This window comes from Emys orbicularis, chromosome 3 (assembly GCF_028017835.1).
Source record: "Emys orbicularis isolate rEmyOrb1 chromosome 3, rEmyOrb1.hap1, whole genome shotgun sequence".
Classification (NCBI taxonomy): Eukaryota; Metazoa; Chordata; order Testudines; family Emydidae; genus Emys; species Emys orbicularis.
Genome location: NC_088685.1, coordinates 87,921,346 through 87,943,480, shown reverse-complemented (window position 1 = coordinate 87,943,480; position 22,135 = coordinate 87,921,346). Strand labels below are relative to the sequence as shown.

Sequence of the window (22,135 nt, the reverse complement as noted above, 5' to 3'; positions counted from 1 at the left end):
GTAGTTTTGCGTGAAATTGGTTATCATGAAAATGAGGGACCTGAGTGCTGGCTTTGAGCCAGGCCTGGTGTGGTTAGACACTGTACAGGCTTTACCACACAGCTCTGCCAAGACTTACTCATTTCTGTCCTGCTGTTCCAAAGGGTATACAACTATCTTTTGGATCGGTCCCTTTTAAAACTTCTAGCACACTATATCAATATTTATGATGTAGTCCATAATTGATAATATACATAGAAACTGTAATTTTCAATGGTTTTCCAATTTTACAACTGTCTAGTAGTACAATATTTTTATATTGTAGAAATAAGAGTGAAATTTGTTTTGCATTTGTTTAAGTTTAGCAGTTGTCATCAAGCAATGTCATACATAACTACTGAAAGCAGTACTGCCAACAGCAATATTGAAAAATAGATTTAAATTTTTTTATAAATATACATGAGTTGAAATTGCATAAGCTATTTAAAATAAGATATCTTTCATATTTACAGATCTTTGGTTGACTACAAAGCTAAATAAACTGCTAAGTTCTTTCTTTAAGTAACTGGTTTATAATGTCAAAATATTGGACAGGGACTATTCCGGAGTTTACCATAAATCTGTGCATTAGGAGGGATAGGCTGAATGTATAGCATTAAGCCAAAGCATATGGATGTGCAATGTTTAGTGGCTGGGATTTAGCTTAAAGGATATTTCAATTCAAGTTTCAAAACACAGACATGAGGAAGTCTGGTCAAAGTTTCAGAAACATGCATCACAATTTGTAGTTTGCACTATATTGTACCAGAAAGCATCAGCCTCTACCAATGGTTACTTACACAGGAATTATTCAAATTCATGATAAATGCACTACTGAAGAGCCTCAGGACAATTCATGTTCATGATGCTCACATTTCTGGTACTCACAGTCACTGCCAATCCACAGGCTTGGAGTATGGGACATGAGCATCTGAAATTCTCCAATGTGTCAAAAAGAAAAGACTCTTCCCCAGACCCCTCCCCAAAAATGGAGAAGAGAAATGCTCTTTGGTATCAAAAGGTTTGAGGCTTTTCTCTGAAAAGGAATGAAACAAAACCAAGCAAACAGAATAAAATCTACTTAACAGCAAAGTGTTTGGACTCTGCCGCAGACTGGAAATTCTGCAGCACCTTCATTTAAATTAAAAATGGAGATGTTAAAATAAATTAAATATGATGATTATCATGATCAGAAGAGTATCCCCTGCTAATTATTTTGATATTAAAATGTACATTGTCCCCAGACTATCGTTTTTCAATATGCTAGAGATTTTTGTATCCATAATGTATAAGCTGCGTCTTAGAAACTGAAAGGCAGAAGATGGAGATTTGGCATCTGGGTATGGAATAGTTGGGGCTTTTGGCATCATGTAGTTCAGGATTGTGTATAAGAAAATTAGCTAGATATTTCAGTGAAATGGAGGAAATGCTGACACTGAAATGGTAATAGGCTTCAAAATCACTGAGATACATGGGGCAGGAAACATTGCTTAGAATTATTGTTTCAGGTCATCTGCAGAGTCAGGAAGACAATACTACTTTGGTTTACACTCAGTTCACATCTACAGTGTTCTCTTTGTAATCATAAGAAGTAGAAACAATTTTTTAAAATAAAAGCTTAGATTATGGACCATAACTGGGGACAAAGACATGGAATTGTTATATTCACAGTACCTTGTTTGTACTGCTACTGAATGCCGTTAAGGGGCATTTCTCATCCCATGTGATGGTAGTTCTCATTAGTTCATTTTAATCTTCCACCAACCCTATCAGTGTGATTGAGGTGGGGGGTAGGGGGAAAGGGTCCAGTTAATTTGTCTTCCCCTAATTGGAAATAGAGAGGATCTGGCAATGCCAATGACACCTAGTGTCAGCTCTTGGTGCATCAATGGTGATAATCCCACTTCACCTGGTACATGTGAGTGGAGAGTGCTGCTTTGATTAATGTCTCACTGCCTGGGAGTTTTAAAAGAAAACAGTAAAAATTTCAAAAACGTGCCTAGTGATTTAGGAGCCTATGTCCCATTGCACTTTTGAAAATTTTATACTTGGAGACTAGGTTGCAATCAGGCTGGGAGAATAGGAAGATTCCTTCAGTCCAGGTGACAACGCCAGCATGAATGCAGAATTGGTTTTTCCTTTTATTACCTTCAAGAGCCGTGTTTGTTAAGGGGAAAATTTATATCCCTAATACTGAGGAAAGGTCTAAATTAATTTCTATGATTTATTGAAAGTTATTCATGAGGAAATACTTTCTCTTTTGTACTGCCAAAGCCAGCCAAGATTAAAGTACTGGTTGGGTGATAAACTTAAACAGTACTTTGACAGTTTATCAGCAGCTTTACTTTATGCATCAAAATGTGCAGAAATCCTAAAAATGTTAGGGAAGGTTATTCCATCATAATTTGCTAGTTTACAACAGTGTCTCCCATAGTCTAATTTTACTAGTCTCTTATTTACATATAACCTTCCCATCATATAACTGGTATGTTTTGTAAAACCCTATTAAATCATAGGAGGGAAAATATTGATAGTGGGTAAAAAAAAAAAGTGCCTAAATGAAAGTTAATGACTTAGGCTCCTAAACCATTCAGGCGATTTTAAAATTTACCCAGTGGGATTAAAGTGAGTCAGAGGCTGCACCATGTATTAATTTAAAATTAAATATAAATCCAAGTTAAATGGAGCATATCTAATCAGAATACTACTGTAAATAGGTAATTAAGCAATAAGGTTTTTTTCTATTCACAAATGCAAACATATGAGACAGGAGTATATCATATGAAAACATAAGGTGATCTACAAGGATACCCATGATACTAAATAGGGCCCCTTGTGAACTACAATTACTCTACTTTATTCTGAGTAATTGAGATTTTGATTACAATTATTTTAGCACCATGAATAACAAGAGACATTCAATCCTTATGTTTCTAACTAATCAGATTTAGAAAGCATGGAGTTAATGCTAGCAATATGAATGTTAACTGGTGTCAAAATAATATACAAAATACAATGTTTACAAAGACATTCAACCACTTGTCAGTGTCTTCAATATTAGCATGCACAGTAGTATAAAATATAGCCAGTCTAAGATTACTATGCACAATTCTGAAATTCTTAAAAATGTTTTGACACCTTTCGTATATAAGAATAAAAGGCATATTGAAAACGTCAGCCAAGATTACCTAATAAAAACACTATGTGGAATTATAATGGTGCTATACTTATATCATTATTAAAAAATAAGGATCTAAATTAAATTTCCTCAACTACTGGGTGTTCAGACAAAAATTTGCGTTTGAAAATGTTCTTCTACATTCCATTGCATACATCCTGTGTTTGATTCTGGAACCAAAGCCATAAATCTATTACAATTAGATTCTTATACCATGCCTATCATTGTAGTATCTGAGTGCCTAATGAGCAAACCGATTTCTATAAGCCAAAGCTACAACATTCAAGTACTGAATGCATCGGCTGTCTGATATCCAGAATCTCGGTTGGGAATTTCAAAATCCGTATGCCCAGATCATGTACAACAGTGAATACATGTGAAAGAGAGAAGATTGCTATTGTTTATCTTGCCAGAGGTTGGATAAGCTTTCAAAAGAAATTGATTTCATGCCTATCTAAGTAGCTTTTCCCATTTTTCAACATTCTTTTTAAAATGTGAATACCAGAACTGAATACAGTATACCAACAATGATCAATCTAATGCTATCCACATAACTAATGCCACCTCCCTATTTTTACTCAATATTCCCATTTATACATTCCAAGACGATTTTAGCTCTTAGTCACCACGTCTCACATTAAGTTCATCACAACTCTCAAGTCCTTTTCAGAGTAATTACTTTCCAAAATGCAGTCATCTCATCCTGTAATAGTGACACACATTCTTTGTTCCTAGATGTATGACCTTGCGTTTGCTTGTATTAAAAGACGTTTTTCAAATGAGCCCACTTTGCAGAGTGATTTGGATCACTCTTTAGCATTATTTACCATTACCCCACTTTTGTGTCAATTTTTGAAACTGTCAGCACTGTGATAAATATTAATTTTTCATTTCAAAGTCAACTGAAATGAATACAATGGTTTCCACGTAGGTTTCTATGCATTATCAGTGTGTACTGTAATGAAAATACGCAATATTGAACGATATTGCCTGGAAGGAAACACAAGAACAAGAATAATGTGATTGCTAATGTAATTTCTGTAATGAAAGAATCGTGGGAATTTGAACTAGCAACATTACTTACAATGAAAGGAGATTTTCAGAAGTACGTGAGAGATTTAGGAGCCCAAGTCCCATTTAGAGTCTTAAATTCCTTAGGCATTTCTGAAAATCTTTCCCAAGGGGTATAAATATCACTTTACCATTTCTCATTTTAATGCCAGATTCTGACAGCCTTGCTCATGTTGAGTAGAAACTGAAATGAATCAATAATACTAAGCAATTGTGAATAAGGGTTACAGAATCTGGCTCTTAATAATTAGGATGCTTATGTAATTACTTTCAATGGAATTTTTTTTTTAACATTTTCAACAGATAACACTTAATAGCTTGTTTGTTAAGGCACACCTAACACAGGAAAACTAAAATAGATGGCGATGAGTGTGCCTGGGTAATGAATATCTATTTAAGTGTTCCACTGCATTGTCAATGCAAATCCAGAGACAATATATTTGCAAGCGTAATCATGATAAACTGAAAAGCACTCTGTTTTGTTTATATTTTTTTAAAATAACTTTCAGAAAAATAGATGTTTCAGAAGTATGGGTTTGACAAACTATATATAATACCTAAGAGTACACAAGTAATAAGAGATATGTTAAGGATAAGTAATCGTGCATGCAAACAGTTTCTCAACAATTTCTGGAAAAGATGGAGTTGTATCACATGTGCAAAAATTTAAAGGCCCATAATAAAGCTGCATATTCACTTAGTGCAAAATCTCTTCCCAATTTGTTTAATGTTGCTTTAATAGCTCTTATGTATAATATATTTCCATTTATTGGTATGAACAATTGATCGTATTGCACACTTAAAATGTATCCCTTAAAGATGTCTTTTTGTTGTTTTTTGAAGAGTCAAATCCTGAAAAAAACCACAGAAATTCAGAATTCTGGCTTTGTCTATCTCATGGTATTGTACCCAAGTATTTCACTTCGTATGGTTTTAAGACTAAGCTATTCTGACGTTTACCTGAAAAAGAACTAGATTCACTGTAGCACTGGGGACAAAGGATGACTTAATAATGGTTTAACAGCCTTAATTCTGAATTTATTTGCTTGTGTGAGTTCATACCCTTCACTTTTTGAGTGTTTAATATATTTATTATCACAAACTTATTCTAAAATATTCTATGTTCAGGCTACTGAGAAATAAAGGTAAAAGTGATCCAGAGTAGGTTTAAGCAAATGGAACAGGTTGGAGTATTAAGAGAAAATAAAACTGAGGAACTGTTAAATAATTTAGCTCCCAAAGCAAGATAATTTCAGCAAGGATTAGAGTTTAGAGGATCAAAAAAAGATGACTATTCATTATCATAATATAGAATTTTTAAAAGTGTTAAAATGGCATAAGAAATTAAAACAAAAGTCAGTCATAAGAGGTACTAGAAATTCCAGGAAAACAACACAAGAATTTGCCTCTACTTGATGGACTAAAATTACTGAAGCCATCCTGGAAGGGCCAATGAATCAAACTAAACAGCTTTCACACTTCCAGAAGCATGCTCTGATAGATTAGAACAATAATCTCCTTAAACGCAGAATCACTAGTAGGTGCACACTGATACTATAAAACCTCAAATGCCATAAAAATATGGATTGAAACTAGACTCAGGGACTCCTAAGAAAGCTACTCAGTGGTACAAAAGATTCTTAGCGCTTAGCAGTTTTGTTCTGCAATCTGAGCACACGTTCCATTAAAAATAATATGCTATTTTCAACTCAGAGCCAGAATTCTTATCTAGCGCCTGTAAAAATGAATTTAGTCCAGTGGAAAGATAAAGCATCAAATAACAGATTCAGATTCTTTACTGGGCTTTTCTGCTGTTCCGGAGGCTGAAGTGCTTTCATTTTCCAGCATTTTCTTAGTTGTTTCTTCTTTCTCTTTTGGCTTCTTCTTTTCGTGAACCCATGGGATGAAAGATAATATCATTCCTCCAATCATGGGGGGAACTCCAGCCAGGTAAAATGCTACATCATAGGTACCTAGGTAGTCACGCAGTATACCTGGGGAAATAGAGAATTATCACTAATATGTAATGTAGCTGCTGCGGTTTTATTCAAAGCATGCTTGTTCATAGATTCAGAGACTTTAAGGCTAGAAGGAACTATTTATGATCATCTAGTCTGGCCTCTAGCATAGCACAGGTATACAATTTCACCTAATGATTTATTTATCTAGTCCAATAACAGGTGGCTGAACTAGGGCATATCTTTTAGAACAAGATCCAGTCTTGATTTAAAGACTCCAAGTGATGAAGAATTTACCCTTGAAAATCTGTTCTAATGGTTAATTACCCTCACTGTTAAAACCCTGCATCTTATTTCCATTTTGAACTTTTGATTTAAACTTCTAGCCACTGAATCTTGTTATGTCTTTGTCTGATAAATTAAATAAGATATTGTCTCCCTCTGCAGGTAATAATAGACTTTGATCAAACTGGCTCTTAAACATTACATCACATATGCTAAACAGATTGCACTCCTTCATAGTCTCGCTTTGTAAAGTGTGCTTTCCAGATGACAAATCACACTTGTGCCTCTTTTGTGAATCCTCTCCAACTATTCAATATCCTATTAAAGTGTTGACACCAGACCTGGATACATTATTTCAGCAGTGGTATAACCAATGCCACATAAAAAGAGTTAATATCGCCTTCCTACTGCCGCTCAGTATTTCCATACTGTTACATCCAAAGATCAGGTTAGCAGAGCACCACATTTGGAGCTCACAATCAGCTGGTTTTCAGCAATGGCCCCGTGATCCTTGTCATGGTCAATGCTTTCTAAGATATACTCCTCCAATTATGTAAATATTGCCTAAATTCTTTGTTCCTAGATGTAGTATTTGCATTTGGCTAGATTAATATGCATTTGATTGCACTCAATTTACCAAGCAATCCAGATCAATCTGTACCACTGCCTTTGTCATTATTTGGCAGCTCACCAATCTGTATTATCTGCAAACTATCAACAATGATTTTATATTTTCTTCCAGATATAAAAATATTAAACAATCTTTGGCTGAGAGTCAATTGCTGTGGGAGCCCACTAGAAATTCTCCAAGCGACTTGCCCAACATCATATAGGATATCTGCGACAGATCACAGGACAAGATTCTAGATCTCCTGCAGCTCAGTGCCTTAAGTCACAGGATAATCTTTTTCTTCTGGTCTATCTGTTTGCTCCTAGGCTAAACCTGGGAATCATGTGCCCTCTGAGCTACAAACCTTTTCCCAAAGATTGAGTGTCATGTTCATATTGTGTATCACGGGAAAAACACTGAAGTTTGTTGTCCTGCTTTACTCACCTAATGGGCCATAATTTAGAAATAGAAAGATTAAAATAAGTTGACTTCTCTCTAGAGAGAAAACCTTCACCCTAAAAGTCATAATCTTTACTTTCACAAAGAAACAAATAAATGCTGAAATTGTAAACGTGAATATTAAAAAGTATAATGAACATTTTGTTTATTAGTACATTTTACTGAACAAAAACTAACATTTTAATCTTGAAAAATATGTCCAAGTGTAAAATCATATTTCGCTTCTTTTGGCCTTAGAATGAGGTATCTTGCACTACAATTAATGTCATTTCTGTCATAAAAGTAAACTAAAATTATTAACCCAGGCAAAGATTTAAAAAACATATGTAGTAATAGAATGATGTTAGCAGGCTACATAAGGCCTGGTCTACACGGGGGGAGAGGGAGCAAGGGAGAGGGCAGTGAGCTAAGTCAGTCTAAGTCACACAACTTCAGCTACAAAAATAGTGTAGCTGAAGTCGACGGACTTAGAGCTACTTACCACGGTGTCCTCACTGCGGTAGGTCAACTGCTGATGCTCCCCCGTCGACTCTGCTTACACTTCTCATTCCAGTGGAGTACCGGAGTCGACGGGAGAGCGCTCGGCGGTCGATTTATCGTGTCTTCACTAGACGCAATAAATCGACCCCCGTTGGATTGATCGCTCCGGAGGTAAGTGTAGACATGCTCTAAATATCAATGATAGTTTGATTAAAGTAATTTGAGAAAAATTTTAATTTAGTCTAGTTTAAATATTTGTTTATTATTATCCTACAACAGTTCTCAATTAAATTACATCCTACTAGTCAACCTTTTTAATTATTATTAAATATTCATATTATGGTAGCATACAAAGGCCCCAATCAGATTGAGTGCAAGCAAAATGCATGAATGCTAAAGACTGTATAAAAAGGAGCAATATAACATTTTATTTTTCTGGGGAACTTGTGTTCCTTTCAGACCTATACAGCCTAAACAACATTACCCTTTTTATACCACACACAAACTTTAAAACCCCATCTGCAAGGATGTGCGTTATGCCAACCATTCTACTACCCAGGAACTAGACTCTTCGGGTATGTTTACACTGCAGTAAAACACACCCAGCTGTGAGTATTTTATTGCAGTGTAGACATACCCTTTGGAGCCAATACTTTTGTTTTTAAGAAGCAATTAAGTGAACTGCAGCCTCTCTCCTCACAAATGCATATGGAAATTTCAGAAAACAGTGAAAATTGCTTATAGTCTCTAAAAGTATGTCTACACTGCACCCTCCTTTCAGCAGTGTGTACAGTACACACATAACATGCCCCTCTAGCACAGGTATAAACAGCAATGTAGATTGTGAGGCACGGCTTAGGTGTGTACAATAAGGCCACGCCTGAACCCTTTGAGTATGTATCCTACTCACCCAAGCAGTGCCTTCTCCTGTCTACAATGCTATTTTTAGCAGGGTAGTTACCCACTGCCTGCCCATTGCCGGAGCCTTTCCCTGTCACAATGAAAGACTCCAGCAGAGGGGAAAGGTTCTGGCAGTGGGAGGCAGCAGGGAAAGAATCTGGCAGTTCCCCACTGCAAAACCTTTCCCCACTGCTTCCCCCCGCCAAAGCCTTTCACTGACACATCACAATGTGGATGGAGCCTGTCTTTCACTGCAGCAGGTAGTTATACATACCCTACATGCTGCTGCCAATGGCGTGCACTGTAGACGCAGTCTAAGTTGGTTGCATATATGATCAGAGGACTACAGGTTATGGCTTGTACACTCAGAAATGGGGAAAATATCAGATCATTAAATCCAACCTGAAAGCCTGTGTTTCCTTTTGAGAGGGCAAACTGTTATACCTATGTGTTTGAAGATACCAAGGACAAATAAGAATTCAAGGACAAAAGTAAACTAGGAAAACTAAAGGTAAATCAATAATCCAGGAAAAGAAGATACCCTACCGTACATTTTAGAGCAAACAAAATGATACACAACTAACCTTCATCTTAAAAGCTTGTATCTCATCTTGAATTCAGAAAATGAATATTTGAAAAATCAAATTTAATGTAAATAGATCTATGTTAGATAAACAGACTACAGACTGTCCCAACATTTACCTGCAATGGGTGGACCAACTATCATAGGTACTGACATGAGTCCTAACAGGAATCCTATGGCCTGGGAGACATCCTGTGCACCAACTAGCTCAAAGGCAATAGGAGCCATGATACAAATGAAGCAGCCATCAAACAGACCCATGAAGAGGCAGACAGCAATGAGACTTCCCAAGGAATTGCACAGTGGAATCATCATGGACATCAGGCCAATTAAGAAGAATGATATCACCTAGACAATGTCAAAAAAGTTAAAAAAAAAATCACATCAAATCAATGAGAGTTGTAAAATAGGGAGTAAATGCAGGCTTCATAACAATTGTGAGGAATTAAATTGGTTACCTATATTTATTGTATAAAAAAAACCCCAAAAAACAAAAAGAACCACAAAACAGTTCCTTGCTTCCTGCCAAAGTTTCTACTGCTTACTCCACAGTAATGATGGATGACTCAGTTTCCATGTACATCAACATTTTAAAAAAATCTGCAGCTGCTGGGAACTATCCAGCTCCTCCTCCCCATCCTGGCAGTGTCTTCTATTTGCGAGCTGGAGAGCTGGGCTCTGCCAAGTCCAGCAGCTCTAGCAGCAGCTAACAGCTCTGCAACCCATTTGTGTGGGGGGAAAGGATATTCTGCACAGAACATTAATTTCTGTGCAAATTCTGCATTGCGCAGTGGTGCATAATTCCACCAGGAGTATAAATTTCTTTCAGGCATTGTAACATGATGTAGCATATTCAGGGAATCGGGGTGTTGCGAATTATCTGCAGAGATCAGTACTTTTCATAGAAATGCCAGAACAGAGGAAAGTTTTTCATGGAGGAGGATTTCCCAATCCTGTATTGTCCCATAAACCACAGAAGACTTTTTAGGCAGTGTTTACACTAGGGAAATTTACAAAAGAATTCCCACTAGTTCTAAGGCCACTTCTGCAGAACTCTTGGGAGCCAAAGTGTAGACAAGACATTGCCGGCCAGATTCATTTTTGCCACTGCTTCAATTAGACTTGTTTTTCAGCAGGTTTAACTAAAACAGTGGCAAAAATAGGTCTGGCTATCAAAGACAAATTCTAGTACTAGATCACCTCTTTAGAAGATAGAATCATGGCTGAGTGTAAGCAGAGGACTGCTGATGTAGTCCAATATTGCTCTTCTAAAAGCAGTCCAATTTTGCTCCTATAAAAGCAAAATCTCTGTGGTTACATAAAAACATTGTCAATAAGCCTCTAGGTTGTGTTCCAAAGCAACTTCCATTGGACGAGGAAAAAACAGTGACCATTTTAGACAAAGTGGTGGTGACCATTTTAGACAAAGTTCAGATTAACCAATCATTCAAGTATAGACAAAGATAATAAATAAATAATAATTAATGGAGATATCCCATCTCCTAGAACTGGAAGGGACCTTGAAAGGTCATCGAGTCCAGCCCCCTGCCTTCACTAGCAGAACCAAGTACTGATTTTTGCCCTAAGTGGCCCCCTCAAGGATTGAACTCACAACCCTGGGTTTAGTAGGCCAATGCTCAAACCACTGAGCTATCCAATCCATCTTATCTGTGACATTTAATAGTTAAATAGTAAAAGGCTGAGAAACACAGAATATGATAAGAATCCCTTGATCACAATCACGGTTAATTGGAAAAGTCATAATGTGGAAATACATTTTACATAGAGCCAAGGGCAAATAACTAGCCCACGGAGGAAAGATAGATTCAGAAAGCTTTATATCTCTTCTTTTTGTCTCCCACTACCCAAAATAGACCTCAAGTTCCAGGTGTCCTGCCCCCCCCCAAAATAAAACAAAATAAAAAACAAAACCATAAACACACACTGGTTGATCTTACAGTTAGGTTTATACTCAAGTGCATTTTGCTTGCTGTAGTTAAAGCAGAAGTGAAAATAAAACACTAACTCTGACAGGCTAAAAGACTGAGGTGGCATTGTCATGGAACCAAACAACTTGTTTAGGAAGCAAACTTCTACAAAACAAAGCAACTTCCTAAAGAAGGATAAAGAAAATGTAGCAGATAGCTAAAAATTTGCAAAGGAGAATCCTTGTAAATAATTTGACTACAAGATGGTAGAATCTTAGTGGAAAGTAGATATCTAGTTGCATTAGTCAACCATTTAATTCATAACTAAAGTTGCTGAAGATGTTAGATACTGGCACATTGTACATATTATGGATAATACTGTTGTAAAATACTGCCTGTCTTTTTGTAGCCAAAGAAATCTCAATTACCATGATTATCCACATCTACTCTCTCAATTAAGAGATACAAATGTGAAGGATGAAGGAATGCTGAATTTACTGGTGGACTGTTTCAAAAACTAGCATACCACTTTGGAGAGACAGTGAATACTCACTTCCCCTCTTAAAAGTGCTGCTTTGAGGCAGAAGAGACAGATGCAGGAAACTGGCTTAATAAGACAGAGAGAGCATACCTGTCTCCTCTCTTTAAATTAGTTGAAACAGAAGATCCGTAGTCATTTAATTAGTAACATCTATGTCCTGGAAGAGAATGTCAGAGTTTTTACCCTAGCCATCTAAAGAAAAGGAAATCTTGGAGCAACAACTGATGCTTCAAAGTAAATGATTCAGTTACAGAACTTAATGAGTATTATTGCAAGTTTGACAACTATCAGATGAAGAGATAAGATTGTGGTGCCTTTTAAACTATGTGCAACTTTTCTTTTCTGGTCATAGCAATAATAAAATCTCCTAAGTGTTACAGTAGATTAGAAATCAGTCCAAAAGTATGTTCGGTGTTCCTTCATCCTCCCCATTTGAATCTCTTAAATGTGAGTAAACGTACATAGCCATGGTAACGAAGATCTGTCCATCTACAGAAAGGCAGTCTTCCACAGCAGCACTGTCCATTGAATGCAGTACAATTAAAATCCCTTAGATGTCTCTCTTGTTATTTCTGAATAAGCTTCTCTTCCCATTCTTTTTTGAAGTAGTTAATACTACCTAAAAACCCTTCAGAACTAGAGCTGTGCAAAATATTTGCATTAAACCTCAAACCTACTCATATTTTCCAAGGCTTTCACAAAACTTTGTTCATGAATATGAAACAAAATTGTTTGCACAGCTGGGAAACCTGTGAGCCTCCACTCTCTCCCCAAATTTAGGTGTCTTTGTAGGCTTGAGGGGCAGTAATACGCTTCTTTGTCCTTTCTGCATGGGCCAAGTGGCTCCTTTTGCCACTTCCTTGGGGTTTTGGGGGATGACAAACAGCCACTTCTTCCATCAGGGTCTTTAAGGTACATATCTACAAGGTCTTATTAGCATGGGAACAGGACATTAAGGAATAGGGAAAACATAACTTGCTGCCAAATGACACTAGTTGACTCTTTAGTGCAGTATGACTAGGAAACCCTTCTCTAGCATCCATACCCTAGGTATTATAGGGTATGTTTTCTAGCATGTAGTTGTTAGGGAACCCCAAAACAGTTCTCTAGCTACTATGCTAAATAGATTACAGCATGTCTCTGAACTTCAGCTCAACAGAACCAGCTGGCAACAGAAGAGTTTTCTCACTATTAAAAGCAAGGGTCCTTAGCACATCCTGTTCCCTCAGAAACCTTCATCAAAGAGCTCACAAAGGCATCCGTTCCCATAACTTCTGCCCCCTGAGCACGCTACTGGGAAGGAAGCGGCCACTTAAAACCTCCAAACAGCATGGGATCTATGGCCACCTGCCTCTAGGAGGAAAGAGTGAGGTAGATCACCAGCTCCTTCTCCTTCAAAAACAAAGGTAAAAAGGGGTTCTAAGCTTTAGAGACTCATGCACTTAGTCCTGGAGGACCCTGGTATTGGTAACTGCATATACATTCTGCCTAAAGGTTTGAATTTAAAAAACTTAAAGGAATTTTGTTCACTTCCAGTTCCTGCAGACCAAATTGTAGGGTGTAGTTCATAAACTCCCTTGCAAACCAAACTCTCAAGGATCTGAATGGTTTAATCTATAAAAAAGGATTCCAGGAATATTATTCTGAAGCCTGGAATGTTATTCTGAAGCCTAAAATGTCAGCACAGAGTGTGAAGTGATGGAGAAACACCTACGAGCAGGCTGGGAGATCTTCTTGTTTAGAATATCTCCAGGTTCAATCATCATTGGGATTCATGGTCTGTTACCATCCAATTTTTAAGTTCTCAGCCATTTTTGGCTTTAAAAAAAAATCATTCATGTCTTTATGAATTACACCTGTTCAACAGCATGAGCTTTCAGCTACTAGTAAGAATACACTGTGCTAAAAAACCTGAGTCTTGCATGTTTTCCCAAGATTATCATTTGTCCAGATACATTTACATTACATGTGTATGTGACATTAAAAGCTATTTTAAATAAAAAGGAATCACGTAACATTTTCTAGGTAGTTTTCTATTATGTATCTAGACAAATGCATTTTCCTGTAAGTATAGTGCCCTCTTCTAGTTGGCAGGGCAGACAAGCTGCCTGCTTTGAAATGCTCTCTAACTCAGAGGAAAAGTAATGCATACAGCAGGAAGATCTCATACCAAAAACAGTGACATTTGCCTCAAAAAAGTAAGGTTTCATGCAATCACACAAGTTATTATGAGGGGCACACGACTTCACGTGTCGCCACTAGAGTTGTACTCAAAAAAATGCTGGAGAAACTAGTGGACAATTCTGGTTTCAGGAAGGCAAAAATCATAGTCAGTTTTGGAATGCACAAAAGTCTTGCTATTTCACAGAAAAAGAAGCGTTTTTTCTCTGAAATTTCTCATGAAAATTGCATTTCTCAATAGGGCAAGTCTGCAATTTTCCTGCAGCAAAAATTTACATTTGTTAGTAGCAGCAAACATGTGCACCTCATTTGTGACTTTCATTGCACACATACTGTATATTTTAAATGAAAATGAATGGTTTTGCATAGCTCTAATCACCAGTTCGGATCTTATTGCCAAAAATATTAACTAGAAAAATAATAAAAGGTACACAAAGCTGACAGTTAGTCCACTGAATCATCATGCAGAAGCTGTACCTGTAAATAAACTTTTTTTGCACCAGGAATATAGTCTGCAACTCTGCCGAAGATCAATCGGCCAACTCCTGAAGTGATACCAAGACACAGCAGAAGCACCTCTTCTTGTACATTTTCACCAAGCCTCTCTTTTACATGTTTCATCTGTTTAAAAAAAAAGAAAAAGAAAAAGAGGGGGACGGGCAGAGAAAATGTTGTGGAAATAGAATTATAAGAATAAGAAATCATTGAAAAACAATTTATAACTCTCCCTCCCCCCACACATACATACATACTGCTTTCAACCATGTTTTAATTCTCAAAAAGTTCACCAATTCTGTTTTGGAGGGATGATAAATAGTTTTTTTTAACTGTTTGATCAATGCCACATGAGATATTGACAATAGAAATTATTTAAAAGGGTGCTGGTCAGTTCTATTCTATTCGCAGTTATTCAATTACAAGGCTTGCTTGACCCAACAAAGCAAAAGGTGAACTTGGGGATCCAGGACTTATACTCCCAAAGAACTCGTTGCTTCCCTGGTCAGTATTGCTCACACTGTCAGGTCTGAACGTAAAGCACATTTGGGGAGTATCACCACAATGCTCTTTTCTCTGAGACAGGAGCTGTCCTTGCCAATTGGCTGAGAGCAGAGTGGAGATTGTAGACATAAGAGACCCCTGCTGTATTAGCAGTATTGCTAATTCCAACCCTTTCAAAAGTCATGAATCAGTGTGAAGCTGGCAGACCAGCTGCCAGCTCATGCCAGAGCCCCAGGCCAATTCACTTGTGTATTAGTATATAGATCGAAGTGATTGTTAAAGGTATAAGAGCCTTTGGTGTTTAAACTTCATGAAAACTAGTGGAACGTTACTTGCATTGTTTTCACTTATCTGTATCCCCGTTATAACACAGTAGCAAACATTTACATTGTATACACCCCTGTAACTAAATAACCCATCAAAGAAGAAAGAAGCCTTGTGGAATGCAAATAAAGAACTTTAACAGAAAAGTGTTAATTTTGAAGCAAGTGGTCATCATGTGTGATGATCGGAGGTCAAAGACTCAAAATTCATTTCTCACTTCATCATCAAAGGAAAAGCCCACGCGGGTAGTGACTCTGTCAGCTTGTTTTCTGTGAGAAGCTCTAAGTGTGGATTCAAGGAAAGATCCTGCATCTCTGTGCTGATTGGACTCTTACAGGGAAGTGTACCTGATACAAAGTGGAGATCCCCAGAGACAATCTGTGTACCTTAAAAAGACTTTTGAAAAACTGGCAGTTTATTACATAACTTCCAGCATTTGGAATTACAAACTGTGACTCACTTGTGCATATATTTTACCTTCTTTAACCTCTCAATAACTCTCGTTTCCTTTTCTTAGCTAATAAACCTTTACTTAGTTTACTATAGAACTGGCTACCAGCGTTGTCTTTGGTGTAAGAGCTAGTGCAGGGGTTCTCAAACTTCATTGCACTGTGACCCCCTTCGGACAACAAAAATTACGACATGACCCCAGGATGGAGGATCGAAGCCTGAGCCTGCCCGAGCCCCGCTGCCTTCGGTGGTGGAGCCAAACCCCAAGCCCCACCACCCTGGGCAGGAGGGTGCAAAGCCAAAGGGCTTCAGCCCCAGGCAAGGGGCCTGTAACCTGAGCCCCGCTGCCCAGGGCTGAAGCCCTTTGGCTTCGGCCCCAGGTGGTGGGGCTCGGGCTTCGGTCCTGGGTGGTAGGGTTCGGGCTTTGGCTTAGGCTCCAGGTCCCAGCAAGTCTAAGCCCGCCCTGGCGACCCCATTAAAATGGAGTCATAACCCACAGTTTGTGAACCACTGATCTAGCGTACCAATTGATCTGGGGAAAGTGACTGGTTTCTTGGGACTGGAAACAACCTAAATGTGATGTCATTTTTGATGTAAGTAATCATTTTATCACAAAGTCCAGTTTGTCTGGGTGGCAAGATGGACTGGAGAGTCTAAAGGGACTGTCTGTGGCTCCATGGTAAGATTGTTACAGTGATCCAGGAGTTCATATTTGTCACTGGCTTGGTGAAATCTAATTATAAAACACACCACCAGTTTGGGATGTCTGCCCTGAGGTAGGCACTCTCAGTCGTGAGCCACTCCAGACAGCGTGACAGTCAGGACTTTAAAAAAATCAGGAGATTGGCTTAAAAATAAGTTTTGGGTTCTTTTTATTTACCTTCTAGTCTCTGAGCCTTCACAATATACTCTGGTCACAGTTTCAAGCTTTATTTCTCAATCATGAGGGCTAAAAACTTACTTAAAGATGATATTTTCACATAATGACTTGACTCAAGGAGCTGGGGCTTTAAGAAAAAATGCCACGTGTCATGAGTCTTTCAAAAATATCACAAGAGTTGGCAACACTGATTAGTCAGAGTGGGGTGCCTTGCAGCAAGTGGGTGAGAGGATCCAGAAAGACCACACATCTATTGTGCAGGAGACACAAGAGGCACTCTCTGTCCCCAGACTTCTGCAGCAAGAGTGAAATCCTACTGGATTGAAGATAATTTCTGAATGGGAAAAATGGAACAATATGGAGAATAGTATAGAGAAGATTGAATGAACATGGATTAAGGACAGACACACATGAGAAAAAGCATGGATAGAAAAAAAAGTTGTGGTCTGAATACAGGCCTAGGAATCAGCAGCTGTGAACATGGTTCTGACACCAACTTTTTTTCTATCTTGTTACTTGGATACACAATCTGACATTGGAAAATGCCTCAGTTTCCCCATTTGTAAAATGAGAATACCTACTTCTCAAGGATGTTAGGAAAATTAATTTGGTCAATAATCTGCTGCAGCATGTGGTGAGAAATTTTGCTTGAATCTAATATAGTTTGTTAAGTTAGGCACTAGTAAGCATTTTATCTTTATTTTTCTTGTAACCATTTCTGACTTTTATGCCTAATTATTTGTACTCAAAATCTCTCTCTTTGTCATTATTAAACTTTTTTTTACTGTTTTATCTAATCCAGCATTTTTAGACTGAAGTGTCTTGGTAACTATTTAAGATAACAAACTAGCATATTAGTCTCTTAAAGGAATAATGGACTTAATATATTTGTAGTGTTCAGGAGAGGGCTGGACAGTACAGGACATACATTCCTGGTAGAAGATCTGGGACTGGGGTGTGCGTTGGGGTCATCCTGCAGTATAACCAAGGTTGGCGAGAGCCAGGACGTAGCTGGTAGGCCGCAGTTACACACAGATACCCAGGGTGTGGCTTGCATGCTGGAAGGCTGTTTGTGAGCAGCCCAGATGGGAGCTACTACAGCAAGACATTGTAAGGCACCCAAAGTTGCAGGGCAGGGGTGACAATGCCCCTCACTAGTCTGGATTGTGCCCCAGTATGTCACAGAGTCAGAAAAAGTTCTTGAAGAGAAATGAGTGATCAGAAGAATAATCTGAAGAGGAAACTAAGAATTTTAGAAATTATTAAACTTAGAAAAATTAGACTAAAACAAAAGTTGAAACAGAAAGCAAAATTTACACCAAGATATACACAAAAAGGAATGGAACAATGGAGTCAAGGGATGGAAATGCGGGGAGGGGATCATAAGGGGACATGTAATACATTTTAAAAAATATTTTACAAAGTTTGCTGCCAACATGTTACAATATACACATACACATGAAAATTCAACATTTACAGTCTGTGTCATGGGACAAGACTGTAGGAGATGGTAGAGTACTGGGGAAACCTGATTGTGGCAGAAGACAGCCACAATCAGAAGACACAATGGGATATCACCATCCAGTTGGTGTATATCTAGTGGGGATCCACTCAAACAATTGTCAGTTCTTGGCACAATGTTATTCAATATTTGTATCAAATGATCTGAAAGAAATTAAAATCCATGCTGGCAAAATTTGCAGAGGACACAAAATTTGGAGGAGCGGTAAATAATAAGGAAAGGTCAGTTCTACAGAGTAATCTGGATTACACGGTAAACTAGGCTCACTTGGACAATGTATTTTAATACAGCTAAATGCAAGGTCTACTATTTAGCAACAAAGAACACAGGTTATGTTTACAAGACGGCATCCCAATTTGGAAAGCAGTCACTCAGAAAAGGACTTAGGGGTCCTGGTGGATAGCCAATTGAACTTGAGCTCCTAACAGCATGCAGTGGCTAAGAAAGCAAATATGATCCTTGGCTGTATAAGCAAGATAACATTGAGTAAAAGTAGGGAGGTGTTAATACCACTGTATATAGCAGGGATCGGCAACCTTTGGCACGCGACCCGCCAGGGTAAGTGGGAAGCGGCACGGGCCGAGAGATGTGCTGGCCGTCGCTTCCTGCTGCCCCCATTGGCCTGGGGCGGCAAACCGCAGCCAGTGGGAGCCGCGATCGGCCGAACCTGCGGATGCGGCAGGTAAACAAACCGGCCTGGCCCGCCAGGGTGCTTACCCTGGCGGGCCGCGGGCCAAAGGCTGCTGATCCCTGGTATATAGCATTAAAGAGACCATTATTGGAATACACTGTGAAGTTTTTGTATCCACACTTCAAAAAGAATGTGGACATATTAAAAAGGGTTCAGAAAAAGAGCTACAAGAATCATAGAAATGTAGGGCTGGAAGGGTCCCTAAGAGGTCATCTAATCCATCCCCACCCACCCCATCCACACGCAGAGGTAGGAACAAGTGTACCTAGACCATCCCTGACAGATGTTTGTCTACACTCTTTTTAAAAACCTAAATGACTTGAGATCAGGGAAGCGTGACAGTGTACCCCATAAGGTGTGTGTGTGTGTGTGTGCTTATAAATGTATGTATGACATAACTGGAATATGTTTTGTGCTGTCTGTGCCATGTAACATATCTCCGTAAAGGTTATGGTCTACTATATCTATTCATCCTATTTGTACACATATATCATTTTCTACTTGAGGTTAAGAATATGGGCTGTATACTTGCTTGGTTTCTAAGTAAGCTTTGTGAGGCATTTGGTCAGTTTCTTCAGGAAGGAATTCACAAGGTTAAGTACCTGATCAGGAAGCACTTGGGGAACAATGCATCTTGGAATGCTCCAATCCACATAAGAAGTCTTCCTGGAGACATACAAGATACCATGTGGACAATGGCTTCGGCCTGTAAAGACTGAGTCATGCAGGGACATGTGACTTGCCCAGGTGACTCCAGAACTCCATCTTGGAGCTGGACTTTGCATAGGAGTGAGGAGTGGGGTCTCCACCCACAAGAGAAAGTCTATTTAAACCTGTGGGAGACCCCTCCATTTTGTCTTCAGCTGGCTAAAGAAGGAGCCTCTCCATCCCTCCACGATACTTGAAGGAAACTGGAACAAAGGACAGTAACTACAGGGGGTGTGCGTGATTGCTGGAGCCAGTCTAAAAGGAGATTAGCCTGTAAAAGGGAGCATTCTGGAACTGGTGAGGAACTTATCTGTATTTAGTTTGATTAGACATAGATTTGCGCATTTTATTTTATTTTGCTTGGTGACTTACTTTGTTCTGTCTGTTACTACTTGGAACCACTTAAATCCTACTTTCTGTATTTAATAAAATCACTTTTTATTTAGTAATTTACTCAGAGTACGTATTAATACCTGGGGGAGCAAACAGCTGTGCATATCTCTCTATCAGTGTTATAGAGGGCGAACAATTTATGAGTTTGCCCTGTATAAGCTTTATACAGGGTAAAACGGATTTATTTGGGTTTAGACCCCATTGGGAGTTGGGCATCTGAGTGCTAAAGACGAGCACACTTTTGTGAGCTGTTTTCAGGTAAACTTGCAGCTTTGGGACAAGTGATTCAGACCCTGGGTGTGTTGGAGCAGACGGGAGTGTCTGGCTCAGCAAGACAGGGTGCTGGAGTCCTGAGCTGGCAGAGAAAACAGGAGCAGAGGTAGTCTTTTGCATGTCAGGTGGCAGCTCCCAAGGGGGTTTCTGTGATCCACCCCGTCACAACACTCTTTTTAAAAACCTAAATGACTTGAGATCAGAGAAATGGAGGTTACTTACCTGTAACTGGAGGTTTTTCAATATGTGTGATCCCAATCTGAACTCCACACATCTTTCCTTGGGAGACACATATGCATCATGTGCCTGAGACCAGAAATCTTGCAAGCAGCATCAACTGGTCCAGGCTTGTGCCCTGGAGCTCCTCGTGTTCAGCACAAAGGATATGAAGTGAAATGTGGCTTGGTCTCTTGTTGCTTCGCTACTGCAAATCCAGTCATGATCTGAAGCAGAGGGGAAGGAGGGCAGGTAGTGGAATACAGACAGGGACCACACATCTCAAAGAACATCCAGTGACAAGTAAGTAATTTCCATTTCTTCTTTTAGTGCTGGTCCCTAGGTGTATTCCACACGTAGCTGACTGGTAAGCAGTAGACAAATAGCAGGGGGAGTGAGGATGCAGATGTTATAGATGTCAGTAGTACTGCCATTCCAAAGGCTGCATCTGCAAAAGAGGCTTGGACTAAAGCGTAATGCTTTGTGAAGGTGTGGATAGAACTCCAGGCTATCGCCTTACAGACATCCAGCACAGGAACTTCTCATGGAGATACTACTGAAGTAAACTGTGCTGTAATGGAATGGGCCTTCAGCACATCTTGGGGAGAGAGATGTGCCAACTAATAGCAAAGGAATATACAGCCAGAAATCCACTTAGAGAGTCTCTCAGCAGACATCGCTTGTCCCTGAGTTTGTACTACTAAGGCAACAAATCTAGGCATTTTTCTAATTGCTTTTCTTTGTTGCAGATAGAATGCCAAAGCTCATCTGACATCAAGAGAATGAAGCCTCCTCTCCTCACAAGAGGCATGAGGTTTTAGAAACAAAACCAGTAACTGAATTGATTGCTTCATACAGGACTCTGAAATTACCTCAGGGATAAGTTTCAGGTAGAACTGAAGGGATACGTTCTTTTTTTGAAAAGTAGTCTATGGTGGATCAGTTACAAGTGCCTGAAACTCATACACCCTCCTGACTGATGTGATGGCAATGCGGAAGGCGGGACACTGAACGTATGGTCAGTATTTCAATGGGTGGCTTGGTTAAGTATTGAGAGTATGAGATTGAGGCCCCACTGCATTGACTTCACCATGGTGGGAAGGTCCTAGTGAAGCCCTTAAGGAATCTAGTTATCAGGTGTGTCAAAACAGAATAAATAGCCCTCTACCCTAGGGTGAAAGGTACTAATTGCTGCTAGATGGACCCACAGCAAGCTAACAGAAAGGCCTGATGTATTGAGAATGAGGAGGTAGTTTAGAATAGCAGGAATACCTGCTGTCTCTGGGTATAACTGGTTTTGTTGTGTACAGGTGGAGAAATGCCTCCATTTAACTAGGTAGCATTTTCTGGTGGAGTCTTTTCTGCTGTGATTGAGAATAGTTTGAATGGCCCTTGAACATGAATGCTCTAAGTCTGAACCCATCCAAATACCACGCCATGAGGTGAAAGAGTCAGGGTTGGGATGTCTGATCCACTATTCTACTGAG

General features: G+C 38.9%; 1 protein-coding gene across 1 annotated transcript in view; it reads right to left on the bottom strand.

The window, feature by feature from the left end:
• Positions 1-4,982: 4,982 nt before the first annotated feature.
• The window catches only part of SLC16A10 (solute carrier family 16 member 10), a 154,378-nt gene continuing 137,225 nt past the window's right edge, over positions 4,983-22,135 (bottom strand). The window contains exons 4-6 of the mRNA XM_065401204.1: positions 14,670-14,813; positions 9,662-9,890; positions 4,983-6,261 (exon numbers count right to left, since the gene is read on the bottom strand). Of these exons, the coding sequence (XP_065257276.1) occupies positions 6,041-6,261; positions 9,662-9,890; positions 14,670-14,813 (594 nt within the window). The 3' untranslated portion in view covers positions 4,983-6,040. The remainder of the gene's footprint in view (positions 6,262-9,661; positions 9,891-14,669; positions 14,814-22,135) is intronic.